The 20,398-nt window shown below is 48.4% G+C and overlaps 1 protein-coding gene across 1 annotated transcript in view; it reads left to right on the top strand.

Annotated features, from left to right (window-relative positions):
* The window catches only part of BMERB1 (bMERB domain containing 1), a 106,325-nt gene that overhangs the window by 54,066 nt on the left and 31,861 nt on the right, over nucleotides 1-20,398 (top strand). Inside the window, exon 2 of the mRNA XM_082715024.1 lies at nucleotides 12,164-12,287. Coding sequence (XP_082571150.1) covers nucleotides 12,164-12,287 — 124 coding nt within the window. The remainder of the gene's footprint in view (nucleotides 1-12,163; nucleotides 12,288-20,398) is intronic.

The following is a 20,398-nucleotide window of genomic DNA, read 5'->3' as shown; positions in this document are numbered from 1 at the left end:
GTAATGATAAAGCTTTGCCTTGGAGAGGAAGTTTGATTTTTTGGAACTACCGAAAGTCGTTCCAAGCCAGCTTGTGCAAATAAAGTGGGTAATCAGATCATGCGAATATAAAAACATGAATTTAAATGTGCTAAACTGCTTTTCTTCAGTGGCTCATAAGCTGATTTGAAAGTAATTATCAAAGAGTTTGTTTATTAATATCTCTCAATATTCCAGAAAGGATTTAATAGTCATGTAAGAGTCTAAGAAGTTTTAAAAGGCTCAAGGAATGTTGGTATTATTAGAAACATAAAGCATTCCAAGATGATTCTTTGAAGGATGATATTCTAGAATTTTTTTTTTTAAAAAAGAATTTATTTCCATTACCTTAGTATCACTCCTCCACCCCAGGCTTAATGTTGGTTTTGTGGATGATGTAGGTGGGGCACAAGATTTTTGGTGCTTCTCATCCTTCCTAAGAAGGCATGAGATGGGATGGTGTATGAGTGGGGTATTCCCAATGAAGAGAGTTCTGGGACAGAAGGTAAAAGGGAGAGGCGCTCCCAAAGGACTGATCTCCTCTGTGCTTTGCCACCCATAGCTCCAGCTGTGATGGTGTCTGTGGTGGGGTGCTGTCTCTTTTGATGATGATGGTGATGGTGGTGGGGATGGTGTGGTTGTGGTGATGGCAATGATGGTGGGGATGGTGACGATGATGGTGACAGTGATGATGCAGGTAGTGATTGTGATGATGGTGATGGTTATGGTGGTGATGATGGTGGTAATGGTGATGATGGAGATAGTGATTGTGATGATGGTGGTCACGGTGATGGTCATGATGATAATGATGGTCATGATGATAATGATTGTCATGGTGGTGATGGTGGTGGTGGTGGTGATGGTGATGATGGAGGTAGTGACTCTGATGATGGTGGTCATGGTGATGATGACGGTGATGATGATGGTGACAGTGAATGATAATTGACACTCATCAAGATCTAACTTGGTCTTTTTGATGTACTAGCCTTAAAATCTCTGACTCAGCCCTCACTATGACCATTGTTTAGTTTCTATTATTGTCCTCACTTACAAATGATGGATACTGACAGTAGGTTAGCTTGCATAATCCCTGCACCAACTGTGCAAATAGTATGGAATGAACAAATATTGTAAGCAAGTATTGTTAGACCCACTTTAGTGAGAAAGAGGAAACTCAAAAGAATTTAAATTACTTGTCCAGGGGCACTAGCCAATAAAGGGCAGAGCCAACATTCTGAGTTGATTCATGTCATCAGCTAAACAATACTGTGCCATGGCTGCTGGAACTGAGCTGGGTGACATGGACAATGGCCAGTGAGCTGGAAAACAGTCTCTCTGCTTCGTTGTCCCACATCCCTCACTGAGGTCCCCACCCTACAGACCATAGTTTCTTCCCTCAAAGATGATAATGACCCGGTACTAGGACCCTCCATGTAGGTTTCTTCGGCCTTCTCTATTACATAGACTGTGGTAGGCTCAATAATGGCACCTCCAAGATGCCCACAGCCTAATCTATGAAACCTGTGCATATTACCTTGTATAGCAAACAGGAAGTAAGGTGTTCCTAGGAGCTCTCCTGAAAAAGTGGATCTAAACCAGTGATTCCCAGCCAGGGACACTTTTGTACCCCAGGGGTTATTTGCAAATGTTTGAAGACATTTGGGGTTGGTGGGAGGATGCTCCTGGCGTCTAGTGGGTGGAGGCCAGGGACACTGCCAACATCCTACTGCCCCTACATGCCCCCTGCTAAGGGGGCATAGGACAGCCCCCTTAGCAAAGAATGATCTGGCCCTAAATGTCGGTAGTGGTGAGGGTGAGAGACTCAGGTCTAAACAAAATGCTTGGAGGCTGCTGAGCAGGGCTGAGATTAAACCCTTGCCATAGCTTCAGTCTCTGACTTTTCAGAGCAAGCCTTCGATGTTCTCGTGCTCTACTTCCTTACCCGCATTTTACAGATAAGGACACTGAGGCTTAAAGAGGTTAAATCATTTGCCCAAGGTTGGCAGTTAGAAAGGGACAGAGCCAGAGCTTAAACCCAAGTCGGCTTGGCTGTGGCTTGTGTTTTTTAACCCCAGGGCTGGGCGCGCATTCTCCTAATAATTTTTGCCATTTGGACAAGTCAGATGTGGCTGAGAAAACAGAAACTCAGGGAAGCTAAACAATTAGCCCAAGGTCACAACAGAGACTAAGAACCATAAGGTGCAGAACTTGTCTCCAGAACAAGGTCTGGAGACAAGTCAGCTTCCTCAGCTGCAAAACCTTCCTTGCAGGGTGATTGTGAGTATAGAGTACATTCAGGAAGGCCTGGTGCAGCGGGAGGGGCATGCAGGACCCAGCGGCATCCTCCTTCACGAGGCAGGCTGCGGTGGGGGGCGGGGAGGAATGGAGCAGCCGGGAGTGCTGGAATTAAAAGCAGTTACTGCATCTTCTTGGGAAATGATGACTCATTAAAAGCAACCGCCTGTTTCCTATAATATTCCCGTTATAGCGAGAAGGCGAGATGCTTGGTGCATCCCTTAAGGCAGTGTTCGGGGGTTGAGATGAGCTTCTTTCCTCCATGAATGATTGATGACAATAAAAGGCAGGGGTGTCACCAGGAGCCTTAGAAGTGCATCAGGATATAGTAATGGGGCTTAGATATATTTCCCTGGGATTTAAGACTAATGGGTCAGAAGACATGCACGGGTATGCTCAGTGGTGAGCCAAGAATGGCTCTCAACAGAGGGTTGCTAGGAACCCTCTGGACCCTGCTTCCAGGGCAGGTGGAGTTGGAGGATTGAAGTCTTACCTAGAGGGACAGAGGAATGGCCCAAATGCAACCTGCTGATCTCCAGATCTGAGGGTCCTCACCCTGTCTTCTTCCCCGTGTCAGTCTGGCTTCTTCCAGGGCAAAGACATGTGAGGGTAGTCAGAATGATACCGAGTACCCTTTATCATGCCAGGCATAGCGTCAAGCACTTCACATCTTATGTCCCCTCCCGAGCAGCAGCTCTGTGAGATGGGAGACCTATTTTACCCAAGAGGAAACTGAAATTAGGAGGATTAAGTGGTGAGTCTGGATCACACACTCGGCGATAGAAGCAAAACTTGAACTAGAATCTGTCTAGATCTACTACCATCGGGGATTGGCTGATGGTATACTAATGACCTTCCTCCCTACATGTAAGGTCCTTCCTAGAAGGTCAGCTCAATGAGGGCAAGGATCTTGTCTGTTTTGTTCCATCCCCGTTGCTTAGAGAAGTAGCTGGCACAAAGTGGGTTTCCGATGCATACTTATTAAAGGAATAACAAGGGCAAATATCACAGAGGGAGTTAGAGAGAGAACTTGTTATGTGCCTGGCACTTTCGCAAATTACCTACGAAATGCGTGTGATTGTTCCTGCATTGCAGATGAAGAAACTGAGGCCCAGAGTCATCAGTGGATGAGACCAAGGTCAGCATAGGAGCCAACCCTGAGACCTCAAAGCCCATGCCCATAACAATCCCCTTCGCTTGCCCTCTTCAAAGGCTGTCCTGGCTCCCACAGTGCCTGTATCCACCAACTCTTTTCCTTTGCTCTTTCTTTCTTTCTTTTTTTTAATCTACCTTGACTTATACCTGCTTATGCTAAAATTCAAATAGAGCCAAAAGCAATGCAACAACATCAGTGTCTTGGTGATGCTGGCAATGGCGGGAGAACTAGGAGAAGGGTATATGGGAAGTCTCTGTGATATCTTTGCAACTTCTCTAGAAACTTAAAATTATTCCAAAATGGGAAGTTTATTTAAAAATTCAAACAATGGAGGGGCACCTGGGTGGCTCAGTGGGTTGAGCTTCTGCCTTCGGCTCAGGTCGTGATCTCAGGGTTCTGGGATCGAGCCCCACATCGGGCTCTCTGCTCAGCAGGGAGCCTGCTTCCTCCTCTCTCTCTCTCTCTGCCTGCCTGTCTGCCTGCTTGTAATCTCTATCTGTCAAATAAATAAATAAAATCTTTAAAAAAAATTCAAACAATGGAAAAGGTTGTATTAGGTGGGAGGGGCTCCTCGTAACACTGAACCCCTAACCCCACAGGCAATCCCCAAGGCCCTTCTCTCAGGTGTCCTTCTGAGGGCATTCTAAGGATGCTAGATACTTCATAAATGCTCGTTGGGGCTGAGATTAGTATGTCCACTCACCTAATTGTTTCCATGATATGAGCTGGGTTGGAATAATGACTCAATTGACTGATGCATCTTTGGATGAGAAAGTTGACGCATGGTTGTGACTTTTCCTTCAGACTTGTGTTCTCATTCCATTGTCCAGAGACAACTCTGGAGTGTAGGCCTCCTGCTGTTTGTCAAGGGACTCTCAGAACCCAATCTTGATGTGTCCGGTCACACCCTGTTGGACAGGGCTATGAGACTGACTGAATGACCTCTACTACCCTTGCAACCCACAGGGCTGGAATCCCAGTGTATGACTGCTTTTCTAGGGTGGGTGACCGGGGTACCCCCAGTGGTACTGAGATGCTTCTAGCATCAAACAACATCAAATTACATGGTTGCAAAATCATTTTTTTTCCTCCCCCAATTATCAACATTTATGATTACCAGAGAAAGCTTTGCCTTTAATACCTCCTGGGTACTTCCTCACTTTCTAGGACTTGCTAATCCACCTAGCTGAGAAGGAAGAATTTGGCTTCAATCTGAGCTTTTAGCCGGAATTTAACAACATTGGTTTGTTTCCATTGGAATTATTTTTATGGCTACTTCCCAATTATGCTAAGTAATAGTGACTTATTCTTCACGGATACGATACGAATTTCCTTTAAGGAGCTTATTTGAGTGGAAAAAAAAAAGCCAATCTAAAGAAATATTGAGTAAATGATAATATTGTGTCTCTGCTTGGGCAGCTTTAGCAAAATTCCATAAACTGTAGGGCTTAAGCCATGAATACTGACTTCTCCTGGTTCTGGAGGCTTGGAAGTCCAAGATCAAGGCACCCGCAGACGTGGTGTTTGGTGAAAGCTCCTCCCTGGCTTGTTGAGAGCAGTCTTCTCGCTGTGTCCTTGCATGGGGGAAAGCCGAAAGAGAGAAAGTCAGCTCCGTAGTCTTGTCTGATAAGGACGCTAATCCAATCATGGGGCCCCACCCACATGACCTCTCTAATGCTGATTACCTACCAAAGAGCCCAACTCTTAATACCATCACACTGGGGTTTAGGATTTCAACCTATGAAATGAGTCAGGGGAGGGTTGGGGTGAGAACAGCCATTCAGCCCATTGCAAATCCACGCAGTGATGGACGGTTTGGAAAAGCTTGTCTGTAGCCCTTCGATCTGCAACGTGGGTTTTGAACTCAGACACAGGTCGGAGTTCCAGCTCCGGCACTCACTGGTTCAGTGATTTTTTTAGCCCATGATTTACGATCTCTCTGAGCCACATCTTAGCAGTCTGTAAAGCAAGGGTAATAGTGCTAGCATATGGTACCAGGTGCGTGAAAGTTACGAAGCAGAAAGAAGTAGGGGATGGTCTGGGGGATGCTGGGTTTAAAGTCCTGTTTGGACCCATGGTTGGAAAAGAGACTATAGGGAAGGCTTCTCTGTTCCCTGGCATGGCTTTACCCTTCCTTGCCCACATTTGAATCTCAAGCTTCTAGGAGATGGCCCGCTTTCATCTACGACCACCACCACTGCTCCCACCCCATCCCTGGACTGCTTTCAATTTTCGAGGTATATGGTGAGACATGCAGGTGCATCTCAGTCATGCCCAGTGCTCAGCTCTTATTAGCTGGCGCTGCAGGGCTTGTGAGCCATGCGTTTCCCTGATGTGGCATTTGGGGATAAAAAGATGGATTTAGCTGCCTCATCCCCCAGAAGTGACTCAGCTCCCGGGAGCTCAGTGACGGCAGTCCCAGTTGGAGCCCTGGGGACCTCCTTGGTTTAGTGCTTGGCGCTCTCTCTATACAGCAGTCCTGGAGACTCATGGGCACGTCTTCTCTAGCGTCTCTGTCATTTTTTTTCCTTTAAGATTTTATTTATCTGTCTGAGAGAGAGAGAGAGAGACAGAGATGAGAGCATGAGTTGGGGGGTGGGTGGTGGATAGGCAGAGGGAGAAGCAGACTTCCTGCTGAGCAGGGAGTGGGACTCAATGCAGGACTCGATCCCAGGACCCTGGGCTCATGACCTGAGCTGAAGCCAGATGCCTAACCCACTGAGCCACCCAGGCGCCCCGCTTGTCCATCTTCTTCCAGGATTTGTCCTCATGGACACGCTCATCGGCAGCTGTTGGATGCCTGCCCTCTAGCTGGGAAATGTTGCCGGGAAGGTTCCCATCACGCCAGCTCTGTTTGCAAGTTCAGACTGAAAAGCAACCGACTGTGTGTGACGCGCATTTATTTAAAACCTATACCAGCGTTTCTCAGGGTCTGGCCTGGAGGCTTTCTATGGAAGTTCCCTGGACACGACTCCCCAGCCCTGTTTTAGCCTAATCCCTGGGGGGAACCTCTGGGGGTAGAAGCAGAGAATCCGCCTTTTTAACAAGCTACTCAGATAATCACCACGCCTGCTAACACTTGAGAACAGCGACTCCCCATCTGCTCAATTTTCTCTCTTGTCAAGATGATGATGATAGTTCTTAAGTGGGGAGGTAGTTCTTAAATGAATGTGATTATTACGACAAGGGCTCTGGAGTAGGACACATCTGACTGGAAATTTCAGCTCTTCTTATTCCTTTTCTTTTTTTTTTTCTAAAATATTTTATTTATTTATTTGACAGAAAGAGAGATCACAAGTAGGCAGAGAAGCATCAGAGAGAAGCAGGCTCCCTGCTGAGCAGAGAACCCGATGTGGGGCTTGATCCCAGGACCATGAGATCATGACCTGAGCCGAAGGCAGAGGCTTAACCCACTGAGCCACCCAGGCACCCTTTATTCCTTTTCTTGAGCTTCAACTTGCTTGTCTGTGAAATGGGGGTGCTATTAAGTAGGGCTATTTTGAGAATCAAATAAGGTGATTTGATCCTAAAATCCAATAAATATTCAATCAATGTTAGCTCTTTTTGTTACTGGGTAAATCTTTTTTTTTTTTTTAATCTTTAAGCAGGAAATTATAGTATCTACCCTCTAGGGCAGGTGTTTTTCTATAAAGGGCCAGACAGCAAATATTTGAGGTTTTATGGACCATGTGGCCTCTGTCGCTGTTAAAACTCTAGCATTCTGTACTTGTAAAGTGGAAGCGGCCATAAATAATATGTAAATGAATGAGCATGGCCAATGCTTCAATAAAACTTTATTTGCAATATCAGGGAGGGGGCCAGTTTTGGCCCATGACCATAGTTACTAATCCCTCACCCAGGATGCTGTGAAGATTAACTGCCATGAGGCTTATTGTGAGCCCAGCACAGTGCCTGCTCCTTTCTCCAGGAGAAGGAAAGCACTCAGGAGTGAGACTTTTCAACAGAGGTATCAGCCCTATTCTCGGCCCCAGGTCAAGGCTGAATGTTCCTCTCAGCACCTGGAGACTGGCTGAGCCATTTCCTCCATCCTCCCTCGAGGAGGGAGGTAAAATGCCAATCCATGGGGTGTGAGTAAGTCTTTGTCCCACATTTTGCCCCGGGGTACGTGGCCATTTTCAACCTCTGTCCATGGAAATCAGACTGCGCATCTGGATACTTATCTCTGTGGGGTGGTTAATGACACACTTTCTCAACCACAAATGTCTTTAGCCCTGGTCCAGAAGCTATATGATGTGCTTGAGAGAGAGAGAGAGAGATTGAGCCCTGGGTTTGCATTCTGTCTCTGCAATGTTCTGATTGTGTGATGTTGGCCAAGTCCCTTCCTTCTCGAAGCCTCTGATTCATCAGGTATAAAATAGGGATGGAGTGAGATCATATAAAGCCTCAGCACAGCATAGAACATGGTAGCTACTGGAAAAGGCAGGAAGAGATGCTAAGAGGTAAAGAACTCATTCAAGGTCACGCAGCTATCACTGGCCTCAGACCACGGATCTCTACCTCTGCCCCTCCTCCTGGCTGCTTCCTGGCACCCCGGCTGCTTCCAGCGAGGGCTGGCTCCAGGAGCAGTGATCAAGGCTCCCCAAGAGGGGACGTGACCTTCAGGGAACTTGCAAGCCCATGGCCGTTCATCCCTGTGCTGGGTTAAATAGTGCCCTCCCCCAATTCACATCCGCCCAGAACCTCAGAATGTGACCTTATTTGAAAATAGGGTCTTTACAGAAAAAGACCCAGAAGGGACATGCAGAGCCACAGGGAAGATGGCCCGTGAACATGGAAGGCAGAGGTTACAGCAATCCTGCCACAGGCCACGGATGGCCAGGAGCTACCAGGGTCTGGAAGCGGCAGAGCCTTTGGAGAGAACACAGCCCTGCTGACACCTTGATTTGGGACTACTGGCCTCCAGGACTCAGAAAAAATAAATTCCCGTTGCTTTGAGCCAACCAAATTTTGTTGATCTGTTCCAGCAGCCCTGGGAAACTAAGACACTGACCTTGACTCTAAGATGAGGATGGACAGCAGGAGGTGGTCTTAAAACATCTGCTTGCACAAAGGGCAGCGGTGATGGGGTGAAGTACCTGTGTTTGGAGGTAGTTGAGGGCTCAGCTCCTTCCCTTGCCAGCTCTGAGCCTCTGTTTCCCTCTTTGTTCCACAGAGAACATCTTGATCCTGCTGGTGGATGGTGAGGACTAAAAGAGAGGGCAGGGCCGAGCGGGCTGGTGGTGATGGCCAAGGGCATGGTAACCACACATGGAGGCTGACCGGCCTCCGTTAATTTCATCCTCGCAACTGCCCTCTGGTGTCCTCACATGACACAGGGGGAAACTGAGTCACGAGATGTCAACTAACTCTCTAGGGCCACACAGGGAGTGAGGGGCAGAGCTGGGACTCAAAACCGAGCCACCTGAATGCGCCCCCCCACCCCACCCCTGGTCCCTACAACCCTCTATTGCCCTGTGCCCAGAGTCCATGCTCCTTCAACATGGGCCTCCAGCCTGACTGGAGCTGGGCACACAGTAATGCTCAATTAGCCTTACTGCTTTTATTCTGTGTCTTCCCTCTTCCCTCTTTCCTCAGGTTGGCCCTCAGTTGCCCCAACCCCAGAAGCCATCCGGTCTCGGGGAGGGGTGGCCACAATAAGTCCCCAGATCTGATTCCGGGAGCCTTGAGGTCCTGACTCAGCATGTCACATGGACAACTCCTAAAATTCCTCCTTGGACATCTGAGACAGCTCCTCTGATCCCCTTCCTTCTCCCCTCTTCTTTCTGACTCTTACCCCTTTCATTCTCCCTGTCTCCACTTCCACCCCCGTTTCCACCCCCAGCCCAGCCTGACCGCAGGCTCGTCTTCAGGACATGCCATGCTTGGAGGGCTGTGGGAAGGGTCTAGAGAATAACCCCGATTTCGCATGTCCTCCATCTGCCCACCTCCCCACCACCCATCTAGACACTCGGCCCTCCTCCTGGCTCAACACCGCGCCTTGTCCATGCTGGAAAACCCGGGAGTTCTCAGAAAGTATGAAGAGAAGCAGATGTTCCTCTGAGGGGCCGAGCCGAGTGGAGACAGGATCTCCAGTGGGCCCAGGGTGGCCATACCACAGTTTCTTTGCCCTGACTCATTTCTTGGTCTTGCCCCTTGGTTTCTCTCTTACAAATTACAAAATACCTCCGAGAGCATTGGGGAGGTCATTCGTTTCAAGGTCAGAATCACTGGTAGGTCATGGCCTTCCTCCTGCTTCCTCAGCAAGACGGAGAGTTCTGAGGGCTGGAGGGGAGGCTTATGGAACAGACGTGTTAGGGGGCACATGAGGGAAGGCAATTTACCCCAAACCTGGTATCCAGTGGAGAACCGAGGGTCAGGAGTTTCCCACAGATGAGAAAGCAGCCCTGTGGGCTTCTGGCAGCGGGCAACGGTTCGAGATGCAAGCCGGAAATACTCAACTTAAGGGAAATCTGCAAATCACAAATCCCCAGGCCCTAGGTCAGGGGTCCAGATCTGGGGTCAGGGCTTCAGGTTGTAGGAGGGAGACGGTAGAGAGAGGGCAGCTTTCCAAACCATCGACTTGGAGGTAAGAAAAAAGACAGACGCCAGGCAGCAGAAGGTGCTGGGCGTAGAAGGAGAGAGAAAGATGTGGGTCATGTGCAGTCGGCCTCCGTTAGAGCAATGTTATGTCCCCCTCTCTATCTGTTTTTCTCTGTGAAAGATCTTGGGATACTGCAGCCTTTAAAACCAGCCATTCACACCGGCAACGTGGCCTAAAGTCACCCCCGAGATGCACGCAAGGACTGAGCGTTGAGGATGCTCGTCACAGGGCTGATTATGGTGGGGGAAATGGAAAACAACCTAAATGTCCGGGGGCTGGTGGAGTGATTCACGATACAGCCACAAATAGAAGACCACGCCACCTTTCCCACTGCTGCGGGGAGGGACCATCCAAGGATGTGGGGAAATGCTCCCGATAGGTTATGTGAAAAGAACAGGTAATAAAGTGTGAGCCCCTAGCTTTCTATGGAACTGGACCTGGGTAATGGTGGAAATATAGATATACAAGGGTGTGGGTGTCTGTGGACATTTTTAACTACTCTAACATTGTAGCATACATTTTTCCAGTTTTCTTTTTTTTTTTTTTTTAAAGTTATGGCTGTTGGGGCATCTGGGTGGCTCAGTCGGTTGAGCGTCTGCCTTCAGCTCAGGCCAGGAATCCCAGGGTCCTGGGATCGAGCTCCGCATCAGTCTCCCTGCTCAGCGGGAAGGGAGACCATGAGATCATGACCTCAGCTGCTTCTCTCCCGCTCCTCTCCACTCATGCTCTCTCATAACACTATCTCTGTCTCTCTCTCAAATAAAAAAAATAAAATCTTTTTAAAAAAGGATGTGTATTTACTCCGTATTGCAAGTTTGTACCCTTAAGAAATCTTAAACTACATCAATTGTATCCGCCCTCCCATCCCCCGGTAACCACCGTGGTACTGTTTTCTACAAGTCTGACTTTTTAGCTTCCACAGGGAAGCAGAGCCATACAGTACTTGTCTCTGTCTCCCTTTCCTCACTTAGCATAAGGTGTTCAAGATCCATCCATGTTGTCCCAAAGGATATCCTCCTTCCTCGTGGCTGAGTACTATTCCATTTGGAAACTTCATTTGTAATGAAATGCAAATGTAATGAAATGCAAAATTCATCTGCAATGAAATTCCGTTTTGTCCCACAGGAAAGCGTGTAAAAAACCCAGATGTATTACCCTAAATATGCATACCGCATATATAATATATAATCATCTAGTTATTCTAACCATATAAATTATCATATATAGTTATATGATATATAGTTATTCTAATATACAGTTATTCTAATCATATAAATGATCATACATAGGGGCGCCTGGGTGGCTCAGTGGGTTAAAGCCTCTGCCTTTGGCTCAGGTCGTGATCTCAGGATCCTGGGATCGAGCCCCGTATCTCTCTCAGCGGAGAGCCTGCTTCCCCCACCCCCTGTCTGTCTCTCTGCCTACTTGTGATCTCTGTCTGTCAAATAAATAAAATCTTTTTAAAAATAAAATAAATTATCATATATATATGTACATATATATGGGAAGAATGTACATCAAATAAATATGAGGCAGAAAGAATTTCCATCAACATGTAGATTGTGATTCTCTCTGGGGTTCTCTTAGTGGGGGTATGGATGACTTTTTCCTTCATTCTTTTATTTTGCCTAACTGTATGACCTGAATTTTCTACAACAAACTCGTATTCTTCCTATTACTATTCCTTACCTTACTTAGTATTCCTGTAAGATACTAGTATTGCTGTAAAAGAATGATAATAAAATGATTTTCTGCCTGAAGTTGCCCTTGGCCTTGAAGCTGGGACAAGGGACAAAGAGGCTCAGGAGCTGGGACCAGGCAGGGACCGTAAAGCCACATAGATACCCGCGAGCAGGTTTGGTGAGCCCATCTGAGCCTCCTCGTGCCATCCTAACAGGATTCCCATGGAAAGTGTGTTTTCTGGTTTCCAAAGGTTTGACTCCTAAATTGTGGCTCAGAGGGCCATCTGGATGCCCTCGGGGTGCGCCCAGGGAGCTGGGGCTAGGCTGCTCCCTGGACCGAGGACAAGGATGGTCCTCAGAAACCGGGTGGCCTTGGGTTCTTGACACCCACGTTTCGTGTCTCCTGCGCAGATCAGCTGGACATCATCTCCATGGCAGAGACAACCATGATGCCCGAGGAGATAGAGCTGGAGATGGCGAAAATTCAGCGCCTCCGGGAAGTCTTGGTCCGCCGGGAGTCTGAGCTCAGGTTTATGTGAGTGCCTCGGGGAGGTGGCCGAGAAAAGGAAGTGGCGGGGAGGGGAGGACCCCCAGAGAAGCTACCGGGGCCAGGCGCTGGGATAAAGGCTTTATGTATATATAACTGCCTAGAGGAATGGGTATCAGAGTCTTTCATTTTATGACTGATTGATTGATGATTTACTTGGGGGGGGGGTGTTGAACATGAGCGGGGAGGGGCAGAGGGAGAAAGGGGGAGAGTCTTAAGCAGTCTTGGTGCTGAGCGCAAGCCCAGTGCAGGGCTCCATCGCACAACCCCAAGATCATGAGCTGAGCTGAAACCAAGAGCTGGAGGCTCAACTGACCAGACCCACCCACGTGCCCCAAAGAGCCTTCATTTTTAAACAAGACCTTGAAGTTGGGATTGAATTCAAGCCGGTCTGACTCAAAGACTCCAAGAGCCCAAGCTGCTTCTATGTTTGTTTCTGAGAAGAGAAAAGGGAAGAGAGATAGGCAGACACGGGGACCCAGTGGTGGTACGTGTGTCAGTGTCGTTAAGAGCACAGCCTCTGGGTTCAGAGAGTTAAGAGATCCAAGAAAGTTGGGAGAGTTTGGGGCAGGTTCTCTCTGAGCTTCATTTCCCTGACTTGTGAAATGGGGGAAAATGATAATACCTCTCCTGGGGTCACCGGCACTGGAAAAAGCAGCAGCATCACACCTTCTGGGTGGGCGCTGGAAGGTACATATTCCATTCTTTCTTTCACTGATTTCACTGAGGCCCGTTATGCAATAAAAATACGAATAAAAAACACCTTCCCTTTGATCTGGGGATAAGCGAAACTAATACATACATGAATGTGGAGAAACAATCCCTTCCTCCTCGTGGGTTTTCTGTTTTTTGGTTTTTGGGGTTTTTCGGGTTTTCGTTTTTCAAAAGAACTGGAGGAAGGATTGGTTGTGTGGGAGAAGCATTGACTAAGACCAGGTGTTTGACTAAGTCAGTGATTCCAACCCCCAAGATAGCCAGGACCGGGCAGGAGTTTCAGGTGCCTGTGGATCACCCAAGTACAGAGGAGTGGCGGAAAGTTCTGGGTCTTTGCGCGGGACACCACGGAACTAGACACAGATTCTCGGGGACAGCCCTCAGAGAGGCTAGTAATGGGTCGAGTCACCCCATGGAAACGAGTAGAGAGAAACAGCCAGGACCCACGCATAGGATGAGGCAATGTTGACATCTCCGTGCAGACTCTCCTTCTCGATGGACTCCGGGCAAAGGGAAAACCCAAGAAGTATGGAATGGTTGATAGTTCAGTGGCAGCAAGAGAGTTGGGGATAATCACAGTCTCTAAATAATACAGGTGTGCCTTAGAGGTATTGTGGGTTCGGTTCCGGGTCCCTGCAGTCAAGCAGAACTCGCTATAAAGTGAGTCAGGTGAGTTTTTTGGCAGACAGTGAAGTCTGCTGCATGGATGGATTCTTCTTTTCAAGAACAATTTCTCTGCTGCCTGTGATGCTCCTTGACGGCATTTCACCCACAGCAGAACTGCTCCAAACCGGAGTCAGTCCTGATCCCGTCTTTTTGCTCGTCCGCGAGAAGCAGCTCCTTATCTGTTGAAAGTTTTATCAAGACATGGTAGCAGTTCAGTCCTGTCTTACGGCTCCACTTCTCATTCCAGTTTTCTTGCTAGTACAGCCACATCTGCACCGACTTCTTCCACCGAAGCCCGGAACCTTCCATTTGTAAAAAATGCGGGATCTCGAGGTGTGCCGGTACATGCAAATTAAGTCTGTCTTCCTCCTTTCTACCTTTAATCCCCATTCATAAAAATGACCTATGCTAATAGTAATGGTCTTTATTAATTCTGACGGATAGTTTTATGACTGTTCTTCTATTACTTAACATATAACCTTTAATTGGGGCACCTGGGTGGCCCAGTCAGTTAAGCATCCACCTTTGGCTCAGGTCATGGCCTCAGAGTCCTGGAATTGAGCTCAATATTGGCTGCCCTGCTCAGCAGGGAGTGTGATTCTGCCCCCCCCCACACCTCAAATAAATAAAATCTTAAAAAAAAAAAAAAAAAGATTCTGTCTCTCCCTCTACCAATTTCTGCTCTCAGGTGAGCTCTCTGTCTTAAAAAAGAAAAGAAAAGAAAAGACGGAGAACCTCTGAGTTCCTTTCAGGCCCCCGGGTGCTCAAGAGGGAGCAAAGGTTGCTCTTGGAGTGCAGGAATAATGGCCGTCACTTTGCATTTACTGACCTTTGCATCCCGTGTGATTGTGCGCATGCTCACTATCCCCAGCATCTGGCCCAAGCCTGGCACGTGAGCACGCAATGACAAGAACGACTAGCGTGTAAGGTCTAGCCCTGGGCCAAGCATGGCCTGACATTCTTGACTCACTGAATTTCCCCATCGTGCCCACCTAGGATAAATTGAAAGCAGCTAGGCTCACCACTGTACCACCCATGCCTCAGTAGATACTGGAATAAACCAAGTTATTCAAAGGATACAGAAGGATGTCAGTGTAGTCAGGACCTAAGAGGGGGCTCAGTGCCATTCTCCAGGGGAGGGACCCGCTCTCGGGCCCCCAGGGAATGGGGAGACTTGTTAGGAGCCTGTAGACAATAGTGGGATCTACTGAACAGCTCCCCCACCAGGCCCAGCCTGGAAGTGTACCCACCTTATCAATCTCCGAGGTGTGCGATGGACCCAGGGACCACAGGATGGAGATCACTGCCCACTCAGACCTGAGCAGGGCTAGCAGGCCAGGTGGGGGCCATTCTTGAATTCAGTTTCCTGTCTCTTTCTCGGAGCCAGGCCTTCACACAGCTATAGGGCTCCTATTCTCCCGTCCCTATTAGAAAAGAGAAAATCGGAGGTTAAAAAATTTGCCCACGGTTGCATTAGCTAATCAGAAGCTGAGCTAGGAGTCAGTGATCCCAGAGTATTGATTCAGTGAGTGAATGAGAGAAGGGAGGAACGGGGGTGGGGAGGAAAGATGGAAATCCTTTATGGAGTATACACCACAAGGGTAGGAACCTTTTCATCTTCCTCACTGTTCTATCTTCCCAGCCTCTTGAATAGGGCTTAGCATTTATTAGGGCAATTAATATTTGCAGAATATGCACATTCCATCCTTTCCCAACAACTTCCCTACACACACACACACACACACACACACACACACGAGGGCCCCTGGCCCAGTGTAAGAGGGAAACAGAATTTCAGACCATACTAAGCATTTTCAGGCTCAGGCGGGGAAGCTCTGAGTGACAGGAAGGTGACAGCCGTTGACTGAAACTGTCCCAAGGATTGTAGCTGTAATAACCAGGATGAGATTGGTTTTGTCATACCTGCTCCAAAGTAATCAAGTTAATACCCATCGGCTCCTATGGAGACCATGGGAGTCAGACCACATTTCACGGTTGCCAGTGTCTTCTCACTTTTACTGTCTCCCGCTGTATTGATTGTTTTATGAATGGGCCCAATGGCTGCTGCCCCAACACCCCCAAAGTTTAACATTTTTCTTTCATGGACTTCCATGCTCTTGTCTTGCTGGTTCAACCTCTCTTCTTGCCAGGATGGTGAGGAAGTAGAAGAGTGAGATTCACCTAGTCCTCGGGGAACTAGCATGGATTCAGGAGAAGTAGAGTCAGGGGTTGTCCTGGCTCTCCTGTGTCCTCAGTGGATGACCTTGGGCACATGACAGAGCATAGAAGAACTGCTGTTTACTCTTTATTCCCTCTCTCCTTTGCCCAGCACTTCTAGAATGTGAGGACAAACTCCTCGTTGGACGCCCACAATCCCACAATTGTGCAATCCCACGTTGGGTTTTGTCTTGTTCCGCCATCTTGAATTAAGTGTGGTGGAAATGGAAAGGATTTTACTGAGGGAGGCTCAGTGAACCGGACTCCATCAGAACTTTTCCACACTCTTTCTCTGGAGAGAAGCAATTTATTTGGAACCCGAAATGATGAGCTCTAACTTAGATAGATGGCCAGGTTTGCAAGTCAACCTCCCAACCTACCCTCTCAGGGGGCACAGCAGTCAACATTCAGTGAGCCCTTCCAGCGGGCCAGCCCTGAGCACACGTGATCATACCATCTATGAAAAGTACCTACTAATGAAAGGATGAATCAGGGCAACCCCCTATTTTTTTTTTTAAAGATTTTATTTATTTTATTTATTTGTCAGAAAGAGAGAGAGAGAGCACACAAGCAGGTAGAGAGGCAGGCAGAGGTGGAGAGAGAAGCAGGCTCCCTGCCCAGCAAGGAGCCCGATGCAGGACTTGATCCCAGGATGCTGGGATCATGACCTGAGCCGAAGGCAGCGGCTTAACCCACTGAGTCATCCAGGCTCCCTAGGGCAACCCCCTATTCGCCTTGACTAAGAGCCACAAGGTCAGGCTTGGGGAAGGGCTATGAGTGGACCTTGGGGGGCAACTTATCTTCTCCACCTTCCTCAGCGTCTCCTCTGGTTTACAGATTGCTACATGGCAGCTGGAGCTCTCCCACATGAAGTTTGGTGATTTTATGAGCTTCATGTGAATGAGTCAGTAAACCCCTCCTTATCACAAACACACCCCTGTAATAGGTACCAAATGTCCGGGAGGTAAAGCCTGGAGTCCGCTTTGTTCTCTCCGTGATCCTCCGTAACCCACCTCCCGCCCCTCTGTCCCTCTGCCGCTGCCCTGGGTCCCTACCACTCCCTCTCGCCTGTCCCACCTGGACTGTCGCCAAGCTCAGACTCCTGTTCTCACCTTTAATTCCAGGCACTGAATCACACCATTAGCTTTTCCTAACTCAGCAGCCCGTGCTCGCCTGCCTGGGCTCTCCTGCCGTCTCCGAACAATCCCAGCCCTGCCGTTTCTCTGGGCTTCAGATAATTAAGAATCTTACGCCTCTGAGCAGGGGCCGGGGGTGGTTATCTTCCTTTTACACCCGCTTGCCGGATTTTCTTAAAAGGGATAGCGTGCTCTGTCTCTCGGCTTGCCCTGGGCAGTGGCGGGTTTTAATCAGGGAGTGTCAGCCGCGCAGTGGGGAGGGAAGGCGGGCTTGTGCAGGATGGATTTCAGGGGCATAGCACTCACTTTCTGCTGTTTCCAGAGTCACGGCCTGAACCCCAGTCACTTGGTTTCATTAAGTAGTATCAGCATGGTGGAGAGGTCAAGTCCTAGGATCCCGATGGCAGGGAGTCCAGTGGGTAGGATAGAAGGTGCATGGGTTGTGAACAGCAGCGTTCCGAGTACTTGCTAGGCTGAACAGCATTCTAAATATTTCATGTGCATTGACTCATTTAATCCTCACCACAACTATAGAGGTAGGCAGCAGCCACGTCCCACCCCGCTACTTCTCATCTTATAGAGGACGTGGAAACTAATGCACAGAGAGGTCGCGTAACTTGCCTGGGGTTGCCCAGCATTCATTAAGTAGCAGATACTGGTTTCTCCCAAGTATTCTAGGTCCAGCGTCCATCCCAACCACCATGCTATGGGGGTCTCTCAACTGACTTTGAACCCCAGTTTCTTTCTTTTTTCTCCTTTAAAGATTTTATTTATTTATTTGACAGAGAAAGATCACAAGTAGGCAGAGAGGCAGGCAGAGAGAGAAAGAGGAGGAAGCAGGTTCCCTGCTTAGTAGAGAGCCTGATGTGGGGCTCGATCCCAGGATCCTGGGATCATGACCTGAGCCGAAGGCAGAGGCTTTAACCCACTGAGCCACCCAGGCGCCCCTGAACCCCAGTTTCGACTTGTAACCAACCGTGTGGCCCTGGAGCAGATTTTTAGCTGTGTTTCAGCTTCAGTTTCTCCTTCTGTACAGTGGGGCATCTACGCTTTTCTGGCAGCAAGACAGCCGGAGATGAAAAGAGAGGATGCGTCTGAAAGTAGGTGGCTTTTCCTCCTAAGGAAATAAGCAAATCCTCCCTTTCACTGTTAACGCCATGCTTTGAAAGATCACAGGAGATCAGGGTGCTGAGTCATCCCCAGAGAACACCCAGAACAAGCTCCTCTCCCCGGGAAGCTGGAGAGCGGCTCTCTACCAGTAAGACCAGCTCCACCCCGGGGCCTTGACTTTATTATCACCCGTGTTATTTTTAAAAATGTTTTATACACCTGCATTGGTTTTTTTTTTTTTTTTTTTTTTTTGGTCTTCAACGAGCTGGCGATTCTCAAGTCCGTTAGGAAGAGCTTCAAGCCAAGGGCAAAACGAAGCCTGTGCGTTTATGTAACTTGACACATCTTAGCCACGTTTGGGAATTCTGCCTCACACCCGTTGCACGCCGGGTTTTAAATAGCATCCTCTAAGAACAGGTCACTGTTGACAGAGCCACTGTAGGTATCAGGTGGGAAGAGATGCTCTCAATGCAGAAGATCTGAAAAGCTTTTTTTTTTTTTTTTGGACAAAATGTGCACAGATTTGAGGAGTTCGGGGTGGGGGGGAAGGAAAGAGGGAGGGGTAGGGAACTGGAGGGAGAAGGAGAGAGGATGGAGAACATTGCAGGCTGGACCTCTGAGTGGAAAGATCCTCCTGAAGTTCTAAGCATGCCAGGAGGTAGGGATGGGCGTGGGAAACTGGGCTGATCAAATGGAGAAAGATTATGTCCCCCACTCGACAAGTGTCTGCTGTTCCAAGTTGCCTTTTGCAGTCAGAACACACTTCAGGAAAGGAAACTCTTCTCCCTGGGAACTCAAGACAGTCTTACCATCCAGGACTTGGTTCTCTTACCTCCGAGGGTCTGAGCGTCCTGTGTGCTGGTGAGCTGGGAGCTCGCGGAGATCACAACAGTAGGCTCTTGTGATGGTGAAGTTTATGTGTCAGCTTGACTGGGGCTGTGGGGTCGCCAGGCATTTGGTTTTACGTTATTCTGGGGAGTCCATGCGGGGAGTTCTGGGTGAGACGAGACATTTGGATCAGTGGACGGAGTAAAGCAGATTTCCTTTCCCGGAGCTGGTGGCCTCGTGCAACCCACTGAAGGCCTGAAAAGAACAAAAAGGCTGAGAAAGCGGGAAATTTGCCTGCTTTCTGCTGCGATATTGATCTTTTCCTCCCTGTGGACTTGAACTGAAAAATCAACTCTTCTCGGGGCTTGGGCCTGCCAGCTTTTGGCCGGGAGCTATACCATCGGTGCTCCTGCTTCTCCAGGTGACTGACGATAGATCTTGGGACTTCTCAGCCTTGATGATCAAGTGAGCCCCTTCCTTATAATGAAATAATCAATCGCTCAATCAGTCAATCAAATCTCCTATTGCTTCTGTTCCATGGGAGAATCCTGACTACCACAGCCCTGTTTATTCTCAGAAACTTCCATCTGGATGCTTTCTCTGGATAGCAAAGACCTAGGAAGTTGGCAAAGGCTCATTAAGATGAAGGGATATTGGCTCTAGCACTTTGTAGAACAATCTGGAATTACCTAGTAAAAATGAGCATGTACTTACTCCACAACCAGTAGTTTCTCCGTTGGGGATACCCTGGAGCGGCTCTGTTATGACTGGGCAAGCCCAAGCTCCATGTGGCTATTTCAATTTAAATTCATGGAAATAAAATGAAAAGTATAGTCCTTCATTAGTGCAACTACATTTCAAGGGCTCGTTCATCGACTAAGCCTAATGGCTGTTCTATTGGAAAGCATCCGCACTGTTGTACATTTCCATCAATCTAGTACTGCCCTACAGAAACTCTCAGACTGACTAGCTCTCGGACACTCTCTCTCGGTGACCAAGCCACCCAGGCACCCCTACCTGACCCTTTTTAAATGAAAAATGCTAAGAAACGGAAGCAAGTTTATGATCTTTGATATCTTTGCATCAATGTCTCAGATACATCGAACCCAGTATGTCCAGGTCCAAACTCATGATCCCCGCGCCATCCCCCAGGCCTGCCCCCACCAAGCGCAGCTCTGCAAGCGGCCCGGCACCACCATCTACCACGGAAATGCCAAATGCTGAAGTCAGACATCATTCTTGACTCCTTCTAATTTGCCGCCTTGCGTATTCAATCCATTCCCAAACTGAGTCCATTTTACCCCCTAAAGTAGTTTTAAAAACTGTCCACTTTCCTCCTCCGTCGTCATAGCCAACACCCAAGTGCACATTCCCACCTGTGTCCCTGATCTCAAGAACCTCCCAGCCTTCTACCCAGCTGCCCTCCGG

Source organism: Mustela nivalis, assembly GCF_964662115.1.
Source record: "Mustela nivalis genome assembly, chromosome: 19".
Taxonomy (NCBI): domain Eukaryota; kingdom Metazoa; phylum Chordata; class Mammalia; order Carnivora; family Mustelidae; genus Mustela; species Mustela nivalis.
The sequence above is the reverse complement of the archived record's forward strand: the minus strand, read 5'-3'. Positions and strand labels throughout refer to the sequence as shown.